This window comes from Carassius carassius, chromosome 20 (genome assembly GCF_963082965.1).
Source record: "Carassius carassius chromosome 20, fCarCar2.1, whole genome shotgun sequence".
NCBI classification, from domain to species: domain Eukaryota; kingdom Metazoa; phylum Chordata; class Actinopteri; order Cypriniformes; family Cyprinidae; genus Carassius; species Carassius carassius.
In genome coordinates, this window is record NC_081774.1 from 14,056,450 (window position 1) to 14,081,767 (window position 25,318).

Here is a 25,318-nt window from a genome sequence, read left to right on the forward strand (position 1 = left end):
GTGAGCCAAGAAAAAAAATATTTTGAAGAATGTTGATAACCAGGTTCGGCACCGGTCCACACAAACTATGGGGTGGGGGGCATTTGCATTCTTAGAGGGAGGCACAAGGACCAAAGTGGCTGGGCCAGGCCTCCTCATGGCACGCACACTGTTTGAAACCAAACAGTCAACACTGGCCACTGGCGTTGACAGTAAAAAAAAAATACTATGGACGTCAATGGCTACCATCAATTGGTTACCAACATTCTTCAGAATGTTTTCTTCAAACACCTTGAAGGTGTTTAAATCATGACAGAATTTGAATTTTTGGATGAACTTTAAACCCTGGGTTAAGTATCGTGTGAAAAGCCTAGAAGCTAATATTGCTCACATTGGGAAAATTATGTTAATTTAAATGTTTATTTAAGGGGAAACCATACAATATTGCACTGTGGGTTGGGCATGCTTTGAATTAAAATGCTTTGGATGGTATACTGGTCATATGTTAACCCCCTCTCTCCCTCTGTGCGTGTCTTTACTCCTTCTTCTCTGCTTCATCCTCTGGGATGTAGACACTGATGGTAAACTCTGCCGTCTCTGTGCCATACTTGTTCTTCACCAGCAGGGCGTATTTGCCCGAGTCGATGGTTGCAACAGCAGCGATGGTGATGCTGGCAAACTTGCCGTGCTCAAACTTCAGCGTGTAGTGATCGTCAGGCAGCAGCGGTTTATCATTCTTCACCCAGCTGACCTCGGGAACTGGATCACCCCATACATTGCCAGTGAGGTTGAGAGACTTAAATGGATGAAGAGGGATAAAATGTCAGATCACATTATCAATATACTCTTTACGAAATATGAGGCACATAATATATGCTCGATTGTATTACCTTGCCCTCCTGAATGGTGACTACATCGGGCAGGCCGCCCACCACACGAGCACGGTCTACAGATACACAAACCGTTTAATAAGCTGCAGCTTCAAGAAGTTTTAATATGTGATGAACCAAATCAATATCTGTTCTCTCTAAAGAAATGAGTCTGAAATGTTTGTTCAGGCATTTTAAATTTCATCTACTGAACACAGAATAATAATTCTGCAACTGAAACATTCAAATTTGATCTTTTTAATGCCATGACAATGCGAATATGTACACACTGTCAGAGCACAATAATAATAGCAAAGACAATCACTTACTTCTCTCTGCTATGGCTGCCGCCCTGAGGAAGGAAAGACAGATAAACACTCTGTTATTTAGGTCTTTAAATAGTGACTCCAAAGGTGATACATGCTTCTCAAACTTTTCAATATCAGGAAATGCTTCACTGCAAGCCTACTGTGACGTGCTCATGGGTGGTCTATTTTAGGATTATTCTGACAAGGAGGTCTTGACCAGAGAAAAGTAGAAAATTAACAAATCATTGTAACATTAATAAGATATGACGTTTTTCATTAGTTTAAACTTACTTCAGCCTCTTGAATTCTTCAAATGCTTCCTCCCATACTATATAATGGAATGATGGGGGATAAATAATTAAAAAAGAAAAATATAAAAGGTAATACCAGTTATTTATATGCAATTATATATATATATATATATATATATATATATATATATATATATATATATATATATATATATATAAATAAAATATTGTGGGTTGGAACACCTGAGATCTTACCTTGTCCGGACAGGTCAAGAACTCTCTTGAAGCTGCCTTTGCCATCGAAGATATCAATGGCATATTTGCCCTTATCTTTCTCGGTGGGCTCGTTAATTTTGAGCCACAGCTGTTCTCCGGTGACTCCACACTGCACTCTGTCTGAATGGGAGACCTTTGATTCTCTGGAACCAGTTAGAAACAAAGGGGCAACACACAAGGTCATTGGCCATGGTGATACAGTACAGTGAGCTTTGGATTGGATTAGTTTTGGGAAGAAATTCAGTTTGAAACTGTTTCAATGTGGCTAATGTGACACTGAAGTCACATTAAAACAGCCCACACACACTGATAGATAGAGAAGGGCGTCAGGATGCCTACTTGTGAAGCCAGCCAACACGGAGATCTTCAATATAGTGCACAACGAATGAGTAGAGAATGATTCCGTGTTCTGTGCTCATAACCTTGAGCTCGGTTGAAGAATTGGCTAGAAGAACAGAGAAAGAATTGCATGAAAATCACATGACAGATTTGAGTGCATGAGAGCACATTCCTAATGGCGCATCATATTACTGTACATTCAATAACACTGAGTGGTGAAGGACTGACGGTATGACACTCACCAATAACTCTAAATACTTCATTCATCACTGCTTGATAACCTGAAAAAGTGGATAATAAATCACATTCAAATAGCTTATGGATCGGAAAAAGTCAAAACAATTAAATATGCATTTACTGATAGGTGAGTTGTTTTTAAATCAGAATTTAAATGACATAAAAATTCCAAGAATGAATGTGATTTTTCAACATGAAGCCTAAATTTCATATTAAATATGTATGTGTGTGTTACAAATTTCTATAATTAAATATTAAATATAAGATAATAAGTCTTATAAATAAGTTCTTTAAATAAGACTCCATATAGAGCGAAACAAGCAAAACACTTAAAGGAGTCGTTTTTCCAGGTTTGTTTCTGTGCTGGACTAATGAAATTCTGTTGTATGCCTTTGCTGAATTTCTTTGAATTGCAAATCAGTCAATTCCACAAGCTGTCATTCCAATTCAAATTCCAATTCAACATCATGTGAGATGCAAATTCCATCTCAAATGAAAATATGCCTATCCTGAAATTCAGAAATTTGATCAGGCCCCTTGGCAATGTGGCTCCTACCTGCATCTGTCAGGTTCAGCAAAGTTTTGTCCTTTCCTCTTTCATCTTTCAGTTTAACCTCATATACTCCTGCATCTTTCTTTGAAATCTGTTGGGCAATTGTAGGAACAGTGAGGCATAGACACTGGACACTAGTTTTATCAATACGAATCAGAAGTTAAAACATTTTTTTGAACAACATTTAAATAAACGAAACAGGAAAGACCGAAAAGCCAAGCTTTTCTCCTGCGGAGGATGCTGCAGGCCAACAGACTAAGAGAGGAAAAGACAGCACCATCACAAAAAACATTTCGACACTGATGGCAACTTATAAATCAAAGCTCCAGACTTTTGGTTTGCTTGGATTTTCTTCGGTTGTGGGTTTCTTTTTCTGCTGTGCCTTTTCGCTCTTAATAACAAGCTGTGAATCAAACAAACATTGCAGTTAATGCCAGCGCCCCCTACTTGAGTGGCAAGAGAGTTTGCCCCTTTTCTGCAGCATGCGTTAAATCCACCCCTCTCTCAGTCCAACTGGACTGGCACCTTATTGGTAGTAGAATTCAGACAAACTAAGATGGCTTTCAATATTTATAACCCAATAATATTACAAAATGGAGGTCAGATTGCACATAATATGATAGTTTGCATTACTTCACAAAGCTGCCATCCAAATCTGACTGAATTCTGGAAATGGGTTCCTTTAAAAACCAAGGTTCACACACAGAAGAACCATAATTATATTTATGATATATGGGCATAAATGTTGATAAATGTTATAAATAATTGAATAGGTTTTGCATCCTGTCCGTTCAAATTACAGGGCATGATAAAATTGATAAAATCCAACACAGGTGCATATGCAATAACACATTCCTTCAAGGGCTGTTTTACTTCAATAATGTATTTTTCATGTATAATTTAAATTAAATGTGGAAAAAAGATTACGAAGATCATTTTTCATTGAAAAATATGGATGAATCATGCACAATAAGACCTGAAGAATGTACTGAGAAAGTACATTTTCATTTCATGCTGATTTTAAATGTGGTTACTTTTCAGGGAGGCTTTTGAGATATAAAAAAAATAAAAATAAAAAAATAACCTCCTTAAATACTAAAAGAATCATATTCTTCAGTGCTACGCAAATATCTTATCATTTATGAGTCTGTGTGTCAGAGAGGAGAGTGGCTTTTTGCATAGCAAAGCCTATAGCATATGTAAAATACTGCATTCAGCAAAAATGCATTCATTATAATAATCATACAGATGATGGAATCCCAGCTCGAACACAGCCTTATCACTGCCCAACCAAGTCTGACCTTGCCAATGTCAAAGATCAACACTTCATCAGATTTTCTGATCTTCTTAGCATCCTCATCATCCTCTTCAATCTCAATTCCATCCTTAAACCAGGCAATCTCAGTGGCAGGTTTGATGTTTCCAACCTAATGCAGAAAGAAAGATGGAAAAAGGGATTTTAACAAGTATCTTTTCAACCAGAGGCATTGACAGATGGTTTCATGTTCCCATCTTTGATTCCTAGAGCCTTACTTTGCATTTCAGATGCACATCACATTCTGGAGTGACCTCGAAACTGAGATACTCCACAAAGTGAGGACCTGTGTGTGGGAGAATATTTTTAGACAATCAGCAACTAAAGTGAGATTTAACACAAACAATACAGTGTAAAGACAGCGTACCTTGCCTTCTGACCCACTCTGCTCTCTCAAACTCAGATTTCTTTTGAAGCTCAGCAAACTCTGCAGAACAACATTATTAAAAATAGAAGGAAATGATTAAAAAGCGTGCTGAATACAGCTTATTTTAAGTTTTGAATTCGGTTTAGAGTCCATTCATAAGCATTCCCCAGAGCTAGATAACAAAACATTTCTTGTCACCCCACATGTCTAGTTCATTTAGATTTGGAGTTATAAACGGTACTCTTCTGCCCTCTAAAGGACATACTGATATAAAACTCTGTTAGGCTGCTGTACTAGTGGGATGCACTAATGGTTCACTGGTTTGAGTAATGGGTTGAACACGAATATATATGGTGGGCTCCAAATCAATGGATTTAAAATCTAATTTAAAATTAAAAGTTATGATGTAAAAGAAATGAGATATACGTTAAAACTCTGTTTCTATGTCACTAATAATTCACTCAAATTCTTATGCTTTTAATAGTAATAATAATAATAATTTACTCAAAATGATATGAGTGAAAAATGACAGAGTGACAGAAAAATTATGAAAATAAGAATTAGAGCGCCCTCTCGCGGCTGTAGACGGTAATGTTTTCTCTTGGTTCATTTCTCTCGGTTCATGTCAAATTAATTTTGATAAATAAGTCGCACCTGACTATAAGTCGCAGGACCAGCCAAACTATGAAAAAAAGTCCGACTTATAGTCCGGAAAATACGGTGTACATATATATATATATATATATATATATATATATATATATATACATATATATATATATATATATATATATATATATATATATATATATACATATATATATATATATATAATACTAAAGTGTCAAAAAAAATAAACAAATTAAAATATGAGCTCACCTTCTCCAATAAGCACTAAGCTGGTGCGACCAGTTGCTTTGCCATCAACAAGGTTGAATGTGAAGGTTCCTTCATCAGTAACCTCCAGTAAATCCATGAACATCTCAATAATCCCGGTGGTTTTGTTAAAGTTCATCGTGTACTTCTGAGTTTGACCAAAAAAAACATCATCATGTATGCTGTCCAAGTTTACATGATAATTAATGTAAGTTTGTGAAGTCCACTGGAACTAAAATGTTCTGATATGACTTACCTTTCCTTCATGGATGATATTGTCATTGAACACATACTCCACTTGGCAGTTAGAAGTGAACTTGCCAACTTCGGCCCAAAAACGCACACGGCCCTTCTCCTGCAGCTCAATGGCCATTTCACTTTTGAAGGGAATTACTGCAGAAAATTGCTCACAATTAACATATAACAACCTACTGACTGGTAAATGCATATTAAAGTTTGCATATTTACTATACTATATAAAAGTCTAGATAAACCACTTACTGGGGAACTGGTGGTCATGGCTGATGTCCAACAAGCGCTTAAGTCCTACAAAATGTAAACAACATTGCATGTAATCAACTAAGCTTTCGAGATGTAAACTATTATTGACATGATTTATTGGTTGTGTGCAATCATTTGTTTGTTGTTTATGGAAAAGGAATCGGCAGCTGCTGTACTCTTAGTTGACATTAAGAAGTAGTGATCTTCATGTTTTCCCTTCTTAAGCATGAGCGTCACTCAAAGAAATGTAATGGGATGGAATATCACCACAGATTAAAGGAAAGTGACTCACCTTCTTCAGTGAGCGTGTAGCTGGCAGAGACACCATCAGTGTTGGTCACAAAACAAGAGTAAGTGCCCAAGTCTTCCAACGATGGGTCATTAAAGATAGCTCTGGACCTAAATAAAGGGAAATGAATGGATCTGTCAACAGTTATACATACAAATCACTTGCAGACCTAGGTATTTCTTTACATATAGGTTATTGGGTGTTTAAACATAAAAACAGTCAACCTCAGCAAAACATGAAAGTTAATGAAACTCTTCATAACTGTATTATTTCAGAAGTCAACTTACCTGCCCCCAGCAGTCTGAATGTTGAGACGAGAAGTGTCAGTGAAGGCCTCGTAGTTTTTAGACCACACAAACTGAGAGTTCTCTTTAAGATCGGAGCACTCAAAGATCAGAGAGATCACACCATCATCGTCCACATCCACCACAATCTCATTGGTTCCTGAGGAGAACCCAACAGGTGTAACCAAATTAGAAGTGCAGGTGGAGAGTGACAGATGTTTTCCTCTACCACACAGCTCTCTATACATGTCCTAGAATAAAATCTCACCAGGGCGAGTCTCAGCCAAAATTGCATCAGTTGCCTTTGAGGGTCCACCAACACCTGCCAGATTCTTAGCATGGACGCGCAGCATGTAGGAAACACCCTCTTGGAGACCAGTTACCTTATTCAAACAAAGAAAACTAATACGCTGACATTTTGTTCATTCTCTTTTTTGAATAACAACTAAATGCCTCAACACAAACAAATAAAGAAACATAAAAAACATCATTAAAAACAGAAGCCAGTTCTAGGAAATTGGTTTGCAATTAAGCCATGGGAACAGTTCTGTCTCCTTTCTAAAAACAGAACTTGATACATACTGTGAAAAATAAATGACTAAATGAATTTATTACCTTCATGTAAGTATTCTTTGTGGATCTCTCTTGGACACATCTCCATTTGCCATTCTCTTCCTTATAGTCCACATAATATCCAGTCACAGCACTGCGGCCATTGAATGTAGGTGGTTCCCACAGAAGTACCATAGAGTCTTTACGCAACTCCTGGACACGGAGGCCATGAGGAGGGCCTGAATTTGTTAAAAAAGTAAAAATGCACACAGAGAAAATACCTGTGATGAATCTCCCCAGGTAAAAATGGACAAGAAAACCTGTGATTATTGATGACTAAATTGAATCCAAGTCCCTTCAGTGGCAAATCAGCACCTTAAATAGTCAATAGGCAGTATAGCCTCTTTCAATCTTAAGAATTTAAAAAGATTTTTTTATAAATAAGAAAAAACAAGCATTAAAATAAGCACAAATAAAGAAATAAATGACTGTGATTAATTTATAAACATATTTCTTCAAGATAAAGTTTTTTTTTTTTTTCAGTTATGCCAAACTCATATATATATAAATCCTTATTCCTTTTTTGTTTATTAATCCTAATTTATTAAATAATGAACAGCTGGAAAAGTAATCAGTCCTTGAATGCTGCTGTGGATTAAAAGTGGCCTTATTGTCAAAAAAAGTTAGCAGCCACTGTTATAGAGTATACAAACTCAAAAAGGCAATTTACACTCATGTAGCTCATATATCATATTGAGTGGTCTTTCTACTCCCCATTATAATCTCTCCTATATACGGATTTAAACAAGGATGTAAGTCTCTAAAAATCTCATTGCCTGACATAAATGCTGACTGGTTTACCTGGAACAGCCACAGTCCATTCCTTGCACTCCAAGGGGACAGTGGGTATGGAGGATTCACTAATACCAGCCCGATTGACTGCACGCACCTGGAACTGGTAGAATACATTTTCCTTCAGGTCTGTCACCTATGTCAATGAGACAGGAATAGGGACAATAGTTATTCAGATCAGTATTCAGCACCATGCGCAATTGTGAATGTGATCAGAATTCCTAACTTTATGAAAGCTTTTCATTTTGTTAAACTAAATAAATCCACAAATTGTCATAAATCCAGCACTGTGATATTATGACCTACTTTATAAGATGTGCCAGTGACTGCCTGGAGGTTAATTTCATGCCACTTGCTTGTGACTCCATCTTTCACTGTTCTGTAGTCCAGGTAGTAACCTCTGATGTCTGCTCCACCAGTCTTAGCAGGAGCTTGCCAGCCCAGCACCATGTAGTCACGGACCCTCTCCTGCAGGGTCACACCGGTGGGAGGGCTTGGGACGGCTGCAGAAAGACAAGACTTAGTTTAGCCCAACAAAACATTCAAACATGGGCTGTTTTACATGTTACCCAAACGGTATGGTAAACGGTGAAGGAGCACAAGATCTGTTGTGTATCTTCATAGCGGGACATCAGCATATCAAAGTCTGATGACCTGAAATTTTGTGTTTGTAATAATAAATAATAATAACAACAACTTAATAATAATAAAATACAAATTTTAGAATATTTTCATGCTGTTCAGACTTTGCATACAAACAGTCAGTAAGCATGCAGCACTTGTTATATAACATAAATCCTGTTATACATATGTTGTCTAGGTAAAATTTAACCACAGAAATAGCAGAAAATAGAAATTGTATTTTGCATTATTAAAATGAAGACTATTAGAAAAGATGAAGATTTAGTTTTCTTCATTTTGTGACATTCAAGAAAATCAAGATTGTTTTTACAAATACAAAAATATGATTTGTTATTGAATATATTTACATTTTTGTGCTTATTCATAATTGAAATACAGTAGTAATATAGTGAATGAATGGGGAAAATGTAATCGTTTTGAAAATAAAAGTATATATATATATATATATATATATATATATATATATATATATATATATATATATAAATAATAATGCTACATAATACACACACACACACATAAACGTGTGTGTATATATATATATATATATATATACACAATGTATATATATTTATTTCTCGATCTATTATTTCTAGGTATGTGTTTGAATAATATGACATTTTTAGTTGTATTCTATAAACTACTCATAACATTTGTTCAAATTTCAAATAAAAATCCCTTTTGTCCTTTAGAGCAGAAAATTACAATTATGTAAAATGACAATTGTTACCAAGATTCATCCACCTGTCAATGACGCATAATGATAAACAATGATACACAGCTAAATGATGCTTTGTCACAGTCTGAACAGGTCTATACTCACTGTGCTCAGGATGAAGGATGACCTTTGCTCAGCTTGTTCTACCACCCTTCCGGCTCATGCATAGGTTTGCATTACACACCCTGCAGTTATTCAGCAAACACACACACAGCACAGACACACCTGCATGACAACACAGAGGCACACTGTCTGGTTTTCAGTCAACGTGCTTGTAGCTGTCTGGAATAGTTAACGAGATACCCCTATTGTCTCTTTCACATGGCTGCTTTGTTAATCTTAATACCTGGATGTTTGTGTCACGCAGGATACACTCAGGTAATGACTGTGTGTTTCTAAGGGAATTAAAGGAGTTCTGATAGCAGGGCAGGGCATGCAGAGGCAAGACTCGCTTTAATAATATGTTCATGCAGCATGCAGACTTTGTATTTTTAGCTTGGTGGTATGCAAAGTTTATATAGCACAGCCATTATATACAGTATAATGGTGACTATTCAAATGGCACTGAAAGCTAAGTGAGATGGTAATGAACATATAGAGGAATACGGAGGATGGTTTTGTACTAGTCAAGGACAGTATGGTTCTAAGTGCTGGCATACATTAGGGAAAGAATGAATCAAAGATATGAAATGCTTTTTTAATGGTTTCGTTACCTAAGCTACAATAGACAACATGAAATCTACACACTGGATCCCTTACACACATGGTTCAAATTAAAGGGAAAGTTGACCAAAAAAACAACAACAGTTCTTTGCTCACCCTCAAGTTGTACCAAACCTGAATGAGTTTCTGTCTACTGCTGAACACAAAAGTTACTTTGAAGAATGTTGGCAACCCAACAGTTCAAATGAAATGGATAAAAGTACTATGGAAGTCAATGGCTACAGTCAATTGTTTGTTCACCAACATTCTTTAAAATATCTTCTTTTTAAACTAATACAGGTTTGGAACAAGTAGACAGTGAGTAAATGTTGACAGAATTTTTATTTTTGGGTGAACTATCCTTTACATTTGAATAAAAGCTACAGTTCAGAAAAATATTTCATTGTGCCTCTCAAATTAAAAAGAGAATATAATGACTAATTTAACTTTTTTTATGCATGTTAATTACAGGCCACGCTACTTGTTTGTTATACCGGCTCAGTCTCTATATGTGTTCCTTGGCATGAAAAAGTTTCAAGACTTCTGCTGTAGTCAATACTTACCAATGCTTGCTTGTACAATGCAGGCCTCAGATTCGGCGCTGCTTCCACTGTATCCTGCAGCATTCACAGCCTTCACCCTAAACACGCATTTGTCCATAGTGTTCAGCCCATGGCACACAAACCTGCACACCAGAACACAAGTTATGCTTGCTATAAATATCTATATAAACTGTTTTATTGTAAATCATTAGAAAAATATCTGTAGTTTTAATAACAATGCACATTTATAGCAGTTTTCTGTCTCAGGTCACCTGATTGACATACCTAGTGCCTTTGACTGGCTTGTTGTTGCAGGGAACCCAAACGCCACTGCCACTGACACTGACCTCGATGTAATAGCCCACCAGATTCTTAACCTCCTTAGATGCCCCCCAGCACACAACTACAGACGTGTCAGTGTTTCTGATGGGAATAACAGGCCCTGGGACAGAGGGCAGGTCTAAAAACAACGACAAAAATTAAAACAAAAATAAATAAAAGACAAAGAATGGGGTTCATAGATTTCCAGTCAAGCCATACTTACATTTACAAGATCATGCCTATCATTAAAAACTTTTTTGTAATCATGAAACAAAAACGGTCTCTAGACATACACTACAATTCAAAAGTCTGGGGTCAGTAAGATATATATTTTTTAAAGTTGCTTTATTTTTTTTATTAAAATGTATTTATTGTCAGAACTTAAGGAAAATCATTAATATTGTAAAATATTATTATAATTATAAAGAACAATTTAATATTTTAAAATGTAATTTATTCCTTTTATGGCATAGCTGAATTTTTCTGCAGCCATTACTCCAGTCTTCAGTGTCACATGGTCCTTCAGAAACCATTCTAATATGCTGATTTGGTGCTCAAGTAACATTCATTATTATTATCAATGTTAAATACAGTTGTGCTCCTCCATATTTTTGTGGAAACGATGATACATTTTTTCAGGATACTTTGAATAGAAAGTTTGGGAGGAATAGAAAACTCTTTTATAACATGATAAATGTCTCTACTGACACTTTTGATCAATTTAATGTGACCGTGCTGGAATGAAAGCATTAATAATATATTACTGACCCCAACTTTTGAAGGGTACTTTTCTGGACTGATACTGCTGGTCTCATCCCAAATTCATGCCACGTAGGATTAGAACCCCTTTGAGGCACTTGTCACAGTAGTCTTGAAACATTCGCTCTATCGTGCAATTCAGAACATGTGTCACAAACTCATTTTCTTTTTTGTGTCAAGTGCTAATACTCACCCAATCTGTCTCCCACAGTAGTCGCCCCAGTTTCTTCCGACGGCTCTCCAACTCCAGCAGAGTTGCAGCTACGGACACGGAAGCTGTAGGATTTGCCCTCAGCAAGGTCGAACAGGGCAAAGCGAGGGGACTTCACTGGCATCCCGGTGTTCACCCTCTGCCATGTATCTGTACCCACCAAGCACTGGGAACACATTTGATAGTTCAAGGCTCATTTCAAGGTAAAATATCTAATACTTTATATTGCACATTCTGCCTCACCTTCTCCACATAATACATGACACCCTCATGTCCTCTCTGGATGGGTGGCTTCCAGCTCAGTACCACGTAACTCTTAGTAGCCTCAGTGACAGCCAGGTCAGTAGATGGACCAGGAACCACCCCCACTGAAAGAGACAGTGACCTCCACACATTATTTCCCCTCTCTTTTTACATTTCCATTGTCTTTGCTGTCATTTGTCACTTAACTTCAAGTCAATCTTTAATTAATAATTGAATAAAACTGTCAAATGCAAGAAAATCTATATATGAATATCCATTTTTATAACATCTATTGTAATGCTGCAATGCATAGATTTGCTTACTTTAGAGGAATTTAAAATAAAATTTGAATTTTCTGTAATTTAATTGATTTAATTCCTACTACTGTTCAAAAGTTTGAGGTCAGTAAGATAAAAAAAAAAAAAATATATATATATATATATATTATATTTATTTATATATAAGACTAATTAAATTGGTCAAAAGTGCTGTCACGTAAAGATATTAAAAGTGTTACAAAATATTTCCATTTAAAATAAATAATATTAATTGTTCTTTTGAACAAATAATCATGTTTTTAAGAATTCTGAAGAAAATGAAGTTGACAAAAATATTAAACCTTACAACTGTGATAACAACAAGAATCCTACCTGTCCGATTGCTAACATTTTGTTTACTAAATGGGGAGTCATCTCATTTATCATCAGTAAAATATGGAGTGCCACAAGGATCCGTCCTAGGTCCCCTTCTATTTTCAATATACATGTTACCCCTTGGTAATATTATTAGAAAATACGGAATTAGATTCCACTGTTATGCTGATGATACTCAGCTATATATCTCAACGAGACCAGATGAAACCTCTAAATTATCTAAGCTTACAGAGTGTGTTAAAAATTTAAAAGATTGGATGACCAATAGTTTTCTCCAATTAAATTCGGATAAGAATTCAGAAAAGAATCTTGTAGATTACAATCTGCAACTAGACAGATGTACTGTTACTTCTTCTACAGTCAAAAATCTGTGTGTTATATTAGACAGCAACTTGTCTTTTGAGAATCATATTTCCCATGTTACAAAAACTGCATTCTTCCATCTTAGAAACATTGCCAAGCTACGAAACATGTTGTCTGTTTCTGACGCAGAAAAGCTAGTTCATGCATTCATGACCTCTAGACTGGACTATTGTAATGCACTTCTAGGTGGTTGTCCTGCTTCGTCAATAAACAAGCTACAGGTAGTCCAAAATGCAGCAGCTAGAGTCCTTACCAGGTCAAGAAAATATGATCAAATTACCCCAATTTTACAGTCTCTGCACTGGCTACCTATTAAGTTCCGTATCAGTTACAAATTATCATTACTTACCTATAAGGCCCTAAATGGTTTAGCTCCTGCGTACCTAACTAGCCTTCTACCACGCTATAATCCATCACGCTCCCTAAGGTCACAAAACACTGGACTTTTGGTAGTTCCTAGGATAGCAAAGTCCACTAAAGGAGGTAGAGCTTTTTCACATTTGGCTCCCAAACTCTGGAATAGCCTTCCTGATAATGTTCGGGGTTCAGACACACTCTCTCTGTTTAAATCTTAAATCTGATGCTGAAAATTCAGCTTTGTCATCACAGGAATGAATTGCATTTTGAAATATATTCACAAATGGAAAACAGTTATTTAAAAAAAAAATTATAATTAAAAAAATCTACTGTTTTACTGTATTAATGCAGCCTTGTAGAGCATAAGAGACTTCTTTTAAAAACGTAATTAATAAAAAAAAAAAAATCTTACAAATCGCAAACTTTTGAACAGCAGTTTAGACAAAATTATGAAAGACTATTATCAAGTTAGTGTATTATTTTACCTGTGGGGTCTTCCTCAGTGAATTTGATCATTCCAGTCCATGGAGCCGAGGGACCAGCTGTGAAAAAAATACAAAACACATACTTATTCTTAAAAAACTAGAACTTGCCTATTCTATTCTTTTCTATTCTATTTCTATTTATTTAAAAAAAAGAATCCTAGCTTTGTGTACTGTGCTAGTCTAACTGAGACTTGTCATGGCACTTGTATACTGTTGTTCTCTCGTTGATCTGATTGCTTCTATTGATCTCATTTGTAAGTCGCTTTGTTTAAAAGCGTCAGCTAAATGATTAAAATCTGCAAAACTGATTGGCCTTGTTCTTCAGTTTGAATTCTTTGTTCTTTAGTCTTTATTCATATATCCTTCACCTCTAAGGCGGGCACGGTCCGATGGATCCATGGCAACTACAGGGTCAGATGCCCGGGACGGGCGGCTCACACCAGAGTTGTTGAGGGCTCGGACCCTAAAGGTGTAGGAGCGGCCCTCATTAAGCCCAGTGACAGGAAAACGGGCATACTTCACTGGAGTGTCATTACACTGGGTCCAATGATGAGTGCCCACCTCCAACCTGTACAGAAATATGTAAACGATGAGCACGGATGCGAGCTCTATGGTCTCATTGGTGATGGCATATGACTCACCTGTCAATAAAGTAGCCAATAATGGAACTGCTGCCCTCCACTGCTGGCTGCTTCCAGGTAACAACCACATAGTCTTTATTAGCATCATGACAATGCACATCAAGAGGAGCTACAGGAACCCCCTCCTCCTCCACATCAGCATCTGATACACACAAATCAGCTTGATTTGCACCCTGCTGTCACATCTAATTTTGGCAAAGTAAGATACACGACAACATCTCCGCTCTGTGAACGCAGCTAGCTAATTTCAGCTCTCTTAACATAGAAAGTGTTTTAACGATCTCATCATGTAAGCCTCAAGGGTTTATAACATGATGTCAAAAACAAATACTTTCTAAAACCATTTATTTTGTACCATTCATGAGCCTACAACAAGCCAAAAATCTAATAAAATGACTAAATCCAAAAGAACCGTGGCAATGTCTCCAAGATGTTTCAAGAAACCTACCTGCAAAGCTACAGTACTGTTAAAAGTTTTAGGCACTTGTGTATAAAAGCTGTAAAATTAGGATGCTGTCAAAAATAATGTCATAAATAGATTTTATTTATCAATTAACTTCTATTAATACCATCATTTGCGTTTAAAGCAGTTTTTGCAGTTTTTGCAGTTTTTCCAGGTAGCTTTGCACTGTATAAATAAATAAAACTCTTAAATATTAACATATTATTAAAATGTAGACTATGAAATTGTAGACTTTTGGGGTCAGAAAAAAAAGTCGCTTATGCTAATTTATTGCATTTATTTGACGAAAAATACAATAAAACAATAATATTATGAAATACTATTAAATACAATTATATATTACTTCCTTTTTTTTATTCCTGTGATAGCAAAGCTGAATTTTCAGCAGTCACTACTCCAGTCTTTAGTGTCACATGATCCTTCAGAAATCATTCTAATAATGCTGATTTGATTTCATATTTTTATCTTAATATTCTTTTCGTGGAAACCAGGATAGTTTTTTCATATATAAAGCACAAAAACAGCAATTATTTGAAATATAAATCTTTTTTTATTTGTCTTTAATGTCACTTTTGATCAATCTGATGCAACCTTGCTGAATAAATGTATTAATTTCTTTCAAAAAAAGTTACTGACCCCAAACTTTTAAATGGTAGTGTAACTTGTACTTCACGCTTGCTGCCTTTAGTGCTGTCAACCAAAGATAGAAGCAGCATTCCCAGAGAGAAACCTAATACATGTGGTAACTCTTAAAGATACAGCACACACAGCTTGTGCAAGGACAATATGACATTTCCCTTCGAATTATGAGTATTCAGCAGAAGCATACAGACAGGTCTCACCTCTGACAAACACATAGGCAGAGTGGGTGTCGAAGCCTGACTTGGTGTTGACACGCAGAGTGTAGAGACCCTCATCTTCTTTGTTCAGATGCACAAGAGTCAAAGTGGCTCGCTCACCACTCCAGTGCATTTGCACCCACTTAGAAGGTGACAAGGCGACACCTGATAAAAAAAGGGATCATTATAGACTGTAAACTGTGCTTTAATTAATAGCTCCTGCATATAAAGAGCACATAGGAGGACAATGGTTAGGAGATAGTGACTTCTGCTTCAGTAAATTTGCAAGTAACATTTTAAAATGCACTTAGCATTCATACATACCATTTCTGTACCACACTATCTCTGGCTGGTAGCGCTTCACAGTGGGGTAGACAATGACTGTACAGCCCAAACTCATGGTCTCTCCCTCACGGCCAAAAGAAACGTCAAACTTGTCAATGATGGTAGTGTTGAAGGTCACACCATATTCAGGGCTGAAACCATCTGAGCAAATATGAATAGAAACAGCTTAAAGGTCAAATTATTTATATTATACACATTCAAATGATTATAAATGAGGTGTAGAATCTAAAGACTAAAACATTTCATTTGTACTTATATAAACAGTTTATAGGAGTACAGATTTTATCATAAAAGATAATTATATTGTATAGAAAACTTACGGGGCCTTTCAGTCACTTCTTCACCTTCTTTGAATCCTTCAGAGTGAAAATGCTAATTAATTCTTTAGTGCACTTTGAGTGAAAAAAAATGTATAATGAAACTACATAACTGCATGGTGCAATGCCAACAGAACCAACTGCTTTTCTTTAAATATTCTGGTTGACCTTGGTGTATGTGATTGATACAGCAAACAACATTAAATAATAGAGACCCAGTCAAGACATTCATAGCATTAGCCTGTGCAGAGGCAGTGGAAAGATGCTCTAGAATAACACAAGGCAAACTGAAGTGCTGTAAGAGCCTTAAAATAGAACGTCAAGAGGACAGCAGCTGAAAACCAGAGCAGAGTGACTTACACTCAAGCATAAGCACAGGGTCTACATTCAGAAGAATACGAGTACAACTTGTGCCTGTGCTGCAGATGACTTCATTAACTAAAAATATATATTATTCAGGTTAATAATATATATTATTCAGTTTAATAATATATGTTCAATCCAATCTTCATGATTTGCTTTTTATTTTTTGAAGGCCAGATCTGAGCCATCATTAATACACAGTTTGATTTTGAGCACAAGTAAAATATTATTCAAAAATCAATTAAAATAAGTGAAATACTCACTTTTAATAATGACAGGGGCAAACGCAGAACTTTCTCCCTTCACGTTAAGTGCAGAGATTCGGTACTCAGCAGTGTCGCTAAAATTACAACTGCAACCCACAAGAATTATTTAAATATCATTTCAATATAATATAATATATAATTTTAAGAGAATCAAAAATAACAGTTATTCCATTAATGTTGATCTTTTTCATGCATCTGATATTACTATGAAATGAAATCATCCCATGCATTAAGTGCAATATAATAAAGAATCACTTGCACAAACAAAAAAAAATGTTCTTTACTTCTTGATTTCCAGAGAATGCATGTTGTATTGGCTTTCTGTGAAGTATTTCTCAGGGTGAGACTTAGCATCAATCAAAACATTGTTTTTGTACCTGAAAAGTTAGGGAAACAGAATAGAGTTAATGGGTTTAATGGTTATTTCCATTCAGTTCTACTGGAATTGAAGTGTTTCTGACCAGGCCACGCGGGGTTTGGGCCATCCAGCCACCGTGCAGTGCAGGGTCACACTCTTCCCCTCCCACACAGTCTGGCCACGTGGTTTCACGATGAACTCTGGGGGGTGAGTCAAACTGTCTGGATTCATCTTCTTTTGGAATTCTTCTTTCTCATGCATCTTGTGTAAAAAAACAATATAAATTAGGACCCCAAGATAAAACAATCATACAAATACTGACACTGCTGGAATAGTTAGTCTGACTAACTTCTAAAGTAAGCCTCAAGATACAGTTTTAGGATACAAAAAGTTTTTTAACAGTTAAAAAGGCACAATGTTTTATATAAGCATCTTGTTAAACATTTTAGGTCAAACCTTCCTGCTCAAAGCCAGGCGTTCAGCAGACTCTCTCAAACTGGTCTCTCTGGACTTCTTCACAGTTCTCATCTTGAAGTCGGTCTCCCTGGAGAACAGGTTCCTCATGACGACATACCCCACACCCTCCTCCTTCACCTCCTCCTGAGTCTCCATCAGATCCTGGGTAGCCAAATGACTAATGGAAAAGATTAAGTAAATGAGCAGCCTGACCCAATATTGACTAATACTGTTTGACTTATGAGATCCATGTTAGCCTAGACGTAGAGTTTTACAAAAAACTAAATTATTAAAACTTGCAAACCATGCAATCACCTGCTTCTGAAGACTGGCACAACGTATCCTATGACCTCTTCTTCTTTGTCCACAGCCAGGTACGAGCGCTTTTCTTTCTTAGAGAGAGTGCTCAGTTTCTTCTCCTTCTTTGAGATCTTGTGTCTAAACGACAGTGAACATCAACCACACCAACAAACACAAAGCTGGATTAGGCAAAATGCATCAAAGATTTTGTACATGGCTGAAAATACTTTATTCAATCATAAAATGTCAGTTGCATTTATTAATTTTTTCCCCCTTAAATCCTCCTAATGCCAATGGAACAAAGGTTCTATATTTCAGTGGGGTTATTGGAATAGGATGGAATGGAGTCACTTGAAAGTCAGTCTCAGTGTGTTAGTGGAAAGTAATATTAGCAGAGGCATCCACTATATTAAGCATTTATTAAAAAATAAATGAAAAAGCCTCAAATAAGCAGCACTTTAGAGAAAGCAATTAAATCAATATCCACTACTCCAGGATATTATTACTGTGTGCGCGCACATCATCCTTGTTACAATGTTCCTCATTAGCACACCAAAAAATATTTAAAAAACTAATACTATTACATATTTTTTCTTTTAATGCACATTTTGCTAATTGCGATCAAGAAAGATCATGACCAGCTGGAAACAAACATTACTTGAAATGCCAGAGATAAACCATTTAGTATGCATATGATCCTGACAGTCACTCACAACTGCCACCGGCATTATGGGCTTTGGAATGATTTATAGATAAAACAGAGCTCTGTCTGCTATTTCAGAGGCTGATCCTTTTATCTCTGACACTGTTACAAAATATTTTAGGATTACAGCAGCTTCCAAGCCATCTGTGGATTGTTTCATAAGTAATACAATAATACAAAGTGCAAATTTTGCAATTTGTTCTCTTGAACAACTATAGGCAAAACAGTATGGTACAATTATAATAATTAATGCCAGAAATATCTAAATACTTTCAGAACCATTCAAAATTGCTGTCAGGAACCTATTTTACAACTATAGAAAAATTAAATGGACCATTTAAGTGTTTGGTTTGCTATATTCAAAGCATGCATGTGGCAATTTCTGCATAAATAACAACTATCTGAAACACTAATAAACTGTCATGACTGGCAAATAATTGGACTTTTTTTTCTGATTCTTCTGAGAGCTCAAATACTGTTCTACCTTAAAGGGATAGTTCACCTAAAAAATTAAATTCTGTCATTAATTCCTCACCCTCATGTTGTTCCAGACCCATAAGACCTTCATTCATCTTCAGAACACAAATTAAAACATTTTAGTGGAAATCCAAGAGCTTTCTTACATTGTTAAAGTAGTTAATATGTCATCATTGGTTCAACCAGAATTTTATGAAGCTACGGCAATATTTTTTGTGTGCAAAGAAAACAAAAAAAATGACTTTATTCAACAATTATTTTATTTTCCATGTCCGCCTTGAACACACGGTCGCGATAGTACCACAACGCTTGCGTTTGGGGCTGCTGACACAGCCGGCATTCTAAAGTGTTCTGACTATTTTAGCAATGTCCTTACTTTGTGGGCCTTGAAAGTTTAAGTTGAGTTGCTGTATATACAGAGTCAGAAAGCTCCTGGATTTCATCAAAAATTTATTTGGTGTTCCAAAGATGAACGAAGGTCTTAGTAACAACATGAAGGTGAGTTATAATGTTAGAATTTTCATTTTTGGGTGAACTAACCCTTTAAACAAATAGCTTAAAAAAAGAATTGTTTCATCATTTTGCATTATGTCGTTACAAGCCTGTATAACTTACTTTCTTCTGTGGAACACAAAAGAAGACATTTTAAAGATGGTTGGTAACCAAACTCAAAATGTCTTCTTTTATGCCCCCCTCCCCCAAAAAAAGAAAAAGCATACAGGCTTGTAACGAAACAAGGGTGAGTAAATGATAGAATTTTCATTTTTGCATGAATTAGCCCATTAAGCCACCTCAAGCAGCAAAGTGATATACAGTTCATGTACAGTTACAGCCCAGCAAAACTGCTGTGATTTCAAGTTTCAGTGACCATAAATAATCTCCAAGACCATTAATAACTTTGGCTCACTCCCACAGAGGCTCAAATTCTTCCAGCCACAGGGTCGTGGCATCATGGAATCCTCAACAGCACATATGTTCCTCTATAACAAAAAAGATTCTGAGCTATACATTTATAAATATAGTTCCAATGACTATGAGAATCAAGAAAGCACAACAGCCACAGCACACTCAGCTGGATTTTTTTTTTTCAAGTATTTGTTTCCATGCATGTTTTCCATGAGGATTAAAAAAAAATGAAAAGTTATAAGCTATGAACCAAAACGACTAGCGAAGAGATAAATCACATTATTACAAACTATTTATAGTATAAACAAAGTGAGCTGATAGTGTAGGGAAAATCTATATCTCTGCATATACCAAAGAAAAAAAAAAGTATTTTTATAGATGACTTGATTTTAGAATCTATGTTGTCATTGGTAATATAGTTATTGTTTTGTTATTGCAATACGCTCTGATGTCATTTGCGGTCATTACAAAAAAAAAAAAAAATGCATCAGCGTTCTTTGTAACATTTGTGAAGCAGAAAGTCTTGTAATTTCCAACACAAGAACGACAGATTTTTAGAGGTATTTTGCTGGTTTGTTTCAAAGCAAACAATCATCATAAGGTTATAATGAAGGGGTTATGATGTCGACACTTCATATGATGCACACATTTTCAAGTAAGCAGCATGGAATGTGTTATAAAAGCACTGGTAGCTAAAAAGCAGTGCTTGTGAGGGAGTTGCTGTACAGGGGCCATTCTTCAGGGCAGCATGAGCACAGGGAGAATGTCCCCTATGTCCTCTTACCCATGGCTGCTGCTGCTGCTGCTGCTGCTCACATAAGCAGCATAAGACTGGCGGTTAACAGATGATAGGGAGCCTTGGTGGTAGCTGCTCTCATAGCGTGTCTCAAGGTCCCGTTGCTGCTGTTCCTTTTGTAGTTTTAAGGATTTTGACATCCTGAGATGCTTTTTAGATCAGCCCAAGGACCCTTTCGCTCTCTGCTTGCAGTCTCAAGTACAATTCCCAATGCATGTTAATTCAAATGCACAAAAAAAAAAACACCTGACTCAATTTTACTCATGAATCACTGTCAGACAAAAAAAGCCTTAGAGAGTAGGCTATAGCAGCTTGTCACTGGGGCAATAACCTTAAAGGGAGATCTTTGTACCTTAGTGTAGTAATACCCTAGGTACTACTCTGCATCTTTAGTGGTAAATAAGGTACATTGATGTTCCTTTAAGGGTACTGTCCCAATAAAAGACGTACACCTAAATAGCTACATACTTTGTATGAACAATCTTTTTTTGTTTCTTTTTTTTTCTGAGATTGTTAAATCCACTATTATATCAGAAACACTGTATGGGCCAACACACATAGGCTATCCAAAACATTTGTCTATGTCTCTGTTTACAGTTCCAAAAATAGCAGCAGACACATTCTTGTTCAAATTAAAATGAAATAAATAATTAAAATCGACTTACTATCAAAATAGCAAAAATTAAAAAGTCCTACAAAAAACGTTCCTAGTATTCCAAGTATAATGTCAGACACCATACAATCATATGACCAACTTTTTTTGTCTGTTGTGGTGATAACTAATTCATAAATTTAGATTAAGTTGTTACAGACGATTGGATGACTTTAACACATCAGCCTACTTCCTATATTTGGGCCAGGCCTATGGACAATTAGAAAAACAAAGTCACTTACCAAGTCAAAGTTGCTTTTGCAAAAAGAAGAAGGGGCAAACTCCAAAAAATGAGAAGCCAGTGAAAATCCAGGCACAGCGGCGGGTATGGGGCAGCCGACAGGACGGGACTTCACTGAACAAAAATAATGCTGCCACTCTGCAGATTGTAGCGTCAAGCCACGACCTTGTATGGCCACTAGGTCTGTTAAATATAGACCCTGACTAGGGGGCAGGCAGTTTTAACATGTTAACTCTGGGAACGCGCGTAATTCAATTTATAAACACAATTAGACCAGGAAAGCAACGTAACAATTTACCACAAGACTGCTTTTATAGGCCTCGCATCAGAAGTAATCATTAAATCTAGTAGAACAGAAGTGATTGAGTATGATATAGTTTTTTTTATCTTAAACATTTTATCAAACAATGTTAATTTGCTGTTTTACCACAATATCATATTTTCCCAGCAAACGAAAGTCCCAAAATAATCAGTTAAAATTACAGGATCGAAACTAAAGTTGACTGTCGTAAAATTTATAACAACTATATTGATATCTGAGATATATGTGGTATTGATTATGACACGTTTTCAAACTGTTTGCTGTCCCTTTCAGTGTTTTGTACTTGAACGTTCTGCTTTCCTATTAAAAGCATTGTCTATGAATATTTTATTTAACACATTGTTATATTAGCCTAATATAAAAACTATTTTAGAAAACTTAAATTCTTCTTAATTTTATATTAAATCTTCTTAAAATATACAACAAACATATTTTCAAATGAGCTTTATGTAATAAAAAATCAATTATTTTAATGACATCGACACGTTACCTTTTTGTAACAACTGACTCATTTTAGCAGTCATTCGGGCATTCTTCCTAATTTTGATCATTTGAACCTACCCCTGCAGGATAAGACATGGGCTATTCCAGTCAGTGATGTAATGATCTGTAGAAGGGGCTTTACCATTGCACTAATCTACAGAGGGGTGCGGTGGGTCGTCAGTAACCAGCGTGGCAGTCGTTCTCTAGGTGTCCTATCTTTTATTGTTTTGTTTTTTACCTGAATAGGTATGTGAAATTTTACTAGATTTACTTCATCAGTGTCTCAAATCTAGATAGAGATATTTTTATGAGTTTTATATGACGTTAGAGTTTTAGAATTTGTATTACAAACGACAGACTGAAGTCAAACAGCTCCGTTGCTAGCTATCTTATTTGTGTTATGCCGCGTCCTGTCAGCACAAGCTTTATCATTGACCACAAGTGCTCTTATTAAAGAGACTATATTTGAATGTGGACGAAGGAACTAACATAATCTATCAAAATAAACATAACGTCAGCTATAAAGAATTTAAGTAACGTGACTTTACTCCGTTGTTGTTGATAGTTAGCTTGTGGGCTGCTCAGCTAATGTTAACACAGTTAGCAAAACAAACTCAAAACCACAGTTTTATATACACAGTAGTTTGTTTGTCTTAAAAGTTGGTTGTTACAAAAATAAACCAAAAGTCACTGTAGTTTATATTGACATGGGTGCGGAATGACTTTTCGTCCTTCTTTTTTGATAACTCATGCATTCGTATAATGTTTGCTGAACGTTTTTCACTCGGGGAGAAGCCTAACAAGCCATACGTCTCTTCTATTTCAGTTTTCATATTACAGAATTGTCAAAATGTCTAGCAAAAGGGCTAAGGGAAAAACCACCAAAAAGCGCCCCCAGCGGGCCACGTCGAACGTGTTTGCGATGTTCGACCAGTCCCAGATCCAGGAGTTCAAAGAAGCCTTCAACATGATCGATCAGAACCGCGATGGCTTCATTGATAAGGAGGATCTGCATGACATGCTGGCTTCATTAGGTAAGGACCCAATAGAGTTGGCAAGGCAGAAAGGTAAAATCTTTTATCCTTGACCTTGGCCCTTAATGACCCAGCTTCCTTCTAATGGACTACACTTTTCTTAAACTTCTTTCACATAAATGCTATTAAAATATTAGCATAAACTGATCTCTCTCTCTCTCTCTCTCTCTCTCTCTCTCTATATATATATATATATATATATATATATATATATATAAAATATATTAATAAGGTACACACTTTATCTTTAGGAAATCAATATATTGCACGTCATTTAGAGTTTTATTTGCATTCCTTTTTTTCACCTCTATGAGTGTGTCACCTCTAGGAGTGTGTTTGTGTATATACACACATAAAATATACACAGTACACACATGTATTATGCAAACACAAACTTTTTTATTTTGAATGCGATTAATCGTTTGACCACTAAAATATTTAGTTAACAACATTCTTCAAACTTTCTTCTTTTGTGCTCTGCAGAATAGAGTATTTTATTCTGGAATTAATTTTTTATTTTTGGGTAAAATATCTCTTTAAAAGATACATTTAATCACATACAAACTGCTTTTGACTGACGGGTTATTTCGTTGTTAGGTAAGAACCCCACAGACGAATACCTGGAGGCGATGATGAATGAAGCCCCTGGACCCATTAACTTCACCATGTTCCTCACAATGTTTGGAGAGAAGCTTAATGGCACAGATCCTGAAGATGTTATCAAAAATGCATTTGGTTGTTTTGATGAGGAGGGGACGGGTAAGCATGAACAGTAACACTGGTGATCTGTATTAATCTTAAGTATCAAAATTAAAGGATTATATGCTGTATTTGATAAACATTTGTTAGGTTATTATTAAACAGGTTGCCTCCTTTTTTCCTAGGTTTTATTCAGGAGGACTACCTGAGGGAGCTCTTGACCACTATGGGAGACAGGTTCACAGACGAAGAAGTAGACGAGTTGTTTAGAGAGGCCCCTATTGACAAGAAAGGAAACTTCAACTACGTAGAATTTACGCGCATCCTGAAACACGGTGCTAAAGATAAGGATGATTAGGAAAAGGCCAAACACTACTGAAACTAATGAAAACTACACTGTAACACTATTACATGTATAATGGTCTTCTTTCCCCCACATTCATGGGCTAGTGCAAAGGGGATACATTCATCAGCAAGGCAAAATCATTGGACTTATCTGGACCTGCTCTTAAACAGTAGACTTGTACATATCTATGAAATAAACAGACATGTAATCTGTGGTAAACCTTAAAGTGAATGAATGCTGTTCTGGTATGTAAATGTTGAGAAATAAATTCTGGAATAATTCAATGTAGCCTGGAGTTGCTGGATATTTACACCTTTGTAATAAACAATTTGAAATAAGTTAACTCATCAGATTTTCATTAAAGAATGTGGGATATTTTATGAAAAAAATAGTCAGTTTAAAGTTTCTCCCAACATTTTTTTACCATTAAAAAACGGTATTTTAACATTTTAATTCATAATATAATT

The 25,318-nt window shown here is 35.9% G+C and overlaps 2 protein-coding genes across 4 annotated transcripts; one reads left to right on the forward strand and one right to left on the reverse strand.

The window, feature by feature from the left end:
- Positions 1–20: 20 nt before the first annotated feature.
- LOC132096414 (M-protein, striated muscle-like) lies at positions 21–22,127 on the reverse strand. Of its 3 annotated transcripts, XM_059501748.1 has the most exons (38): positions 21,969–22,127; positions 21,063–21,267; positions 18,208–18,330; positions 17,893–18,070; positions 17,540–17,697; positions 17,363–17,455; positions 17,076–17,164; positions 16,453–16,488; positions 16,112–16,273; positions 15,791–15,952; positions 14,486–14,627; positions 14,213–14,412; positions 13,845–13,901; positions 11,987–12,111; positions 11,726–11,909; positions 10,738–10,912; positions 10,474–10,595; positions 8,155–8,351; positions 7,858–7,984; positions 7,060–7,235; positions 6,713–6,827; positions 6,448–6,604; positions 6,164–6,270; positions 5,872–5,916; positions 5,627–5,763; positions 5,374–5,518; positions 4,495–4,554; positions 4,346–4,413; positions 4,114–4,239; positions 3,144–3,215; positions 2,816–2,903; positions 2,265–2,303; positions 2,023–2,128; positions 1,663–1,826; positions 1,448–1,484; positions 1,178–1,200; positions 870–925; positions 21–775 (listed from the first exon to the last, which is right to left on the reverse strand). In XM_059501748.1, exons 2-38 carry the CDS (start codon positions 21,212–21,214, stop codon positions 515–517), a joined length of 4,464 nt encoding a protein of 1,487 aa, XP_059357731.1. In that variant the 5' UTR covers positions 21,215–21,267; positions 21,969–22,127; the 3' UTR covers positions 21–514. The 3 variants fall into 3 exon arrangements, with proteins under 3 accessions (XP_059357731.1, XP_059357732.1, XP_059357733.1); XM_059501749.1 differs by lacking the exon at positions 3,144–3,215; XM_059501750.1 differs by lacking the exon at positions 21,063–21,267 and having other exon boundaries at positions 21,969–22,117.
- Positions 22,128–22,918: 791 nt separating this feature from the next.
- LOC132096416 (myosin regulatory light chain 2, smooth muscle minor isoform-like) lies at positions 22,919–25,189 on the forward strand. The gene is made up of 4 exons (XM_059501752.1): positions 22,919–22,941; positions 23,599–23,806; positions 24,404–24,565; positions 24,691–25,189. The coding sequence occupies exons 2-4, from the start codon at positions 23,623–23,625 to the stop codon at positions 24,861–24,863; spliced, it is 519 nt and encodes a 172-aa protein (XP_059357735.1). The 5' UTR covers positions 22,919–22,941; positions 23,599–23,622; the 3' UTR covers positions 24,864–25,189.
- Positions 25,190–25,318: the final 129 nt, after the last annotated feature.

Excerpts from the sequence above, each read along its gene's own strand:
- LOC132096414 (XM_059501748.1), bottom strand. The coding sequence starts at position 21,214 with ATGTCAAAATCCTTAAAACTACAAAAGGAACAGCAGCAACGGGACCTT. Across the intron at positions 14,628-15,790 it reads TGCCTATGTGTTTGTCAGAG|ATGCTGATGTGGAGGAGGAG; the intron begins GTGAGACCTGTC and ends TGTGTGTATCAG. Across the intron at positions 6,605-6,712 it reads TTTGGCTGAGACTCGCCCTG|GAACCAATGAGATTGTGGTG; the intron begins GTGAGATTTTAT and ends GGTTCTCCTCAG.
- LOC132096416 (XM_059501752.1), top strand. The coding sequence starts at position 23,623 with ATGTCTAGCAAAAGGGCTAAGGGAAAAACCACCAAAAAGCGCCCCCAG. Across the intron at positions 23,807-24,403 it reads TGACATGCTGGCTTCATTAG|GTAAGAACCCCACAGACGAA; the intron begins GTAAGGACCCAA and ends TTTCGTTGTTAG. Across the intron at positions 24,566-24,690 it reads TTTTGATGAGGAGGGGACGG|GTTTTATTCAGGAGGACTAC; the intron begins GTAAGCATGAAC and ends CTTTTTTCCTAG.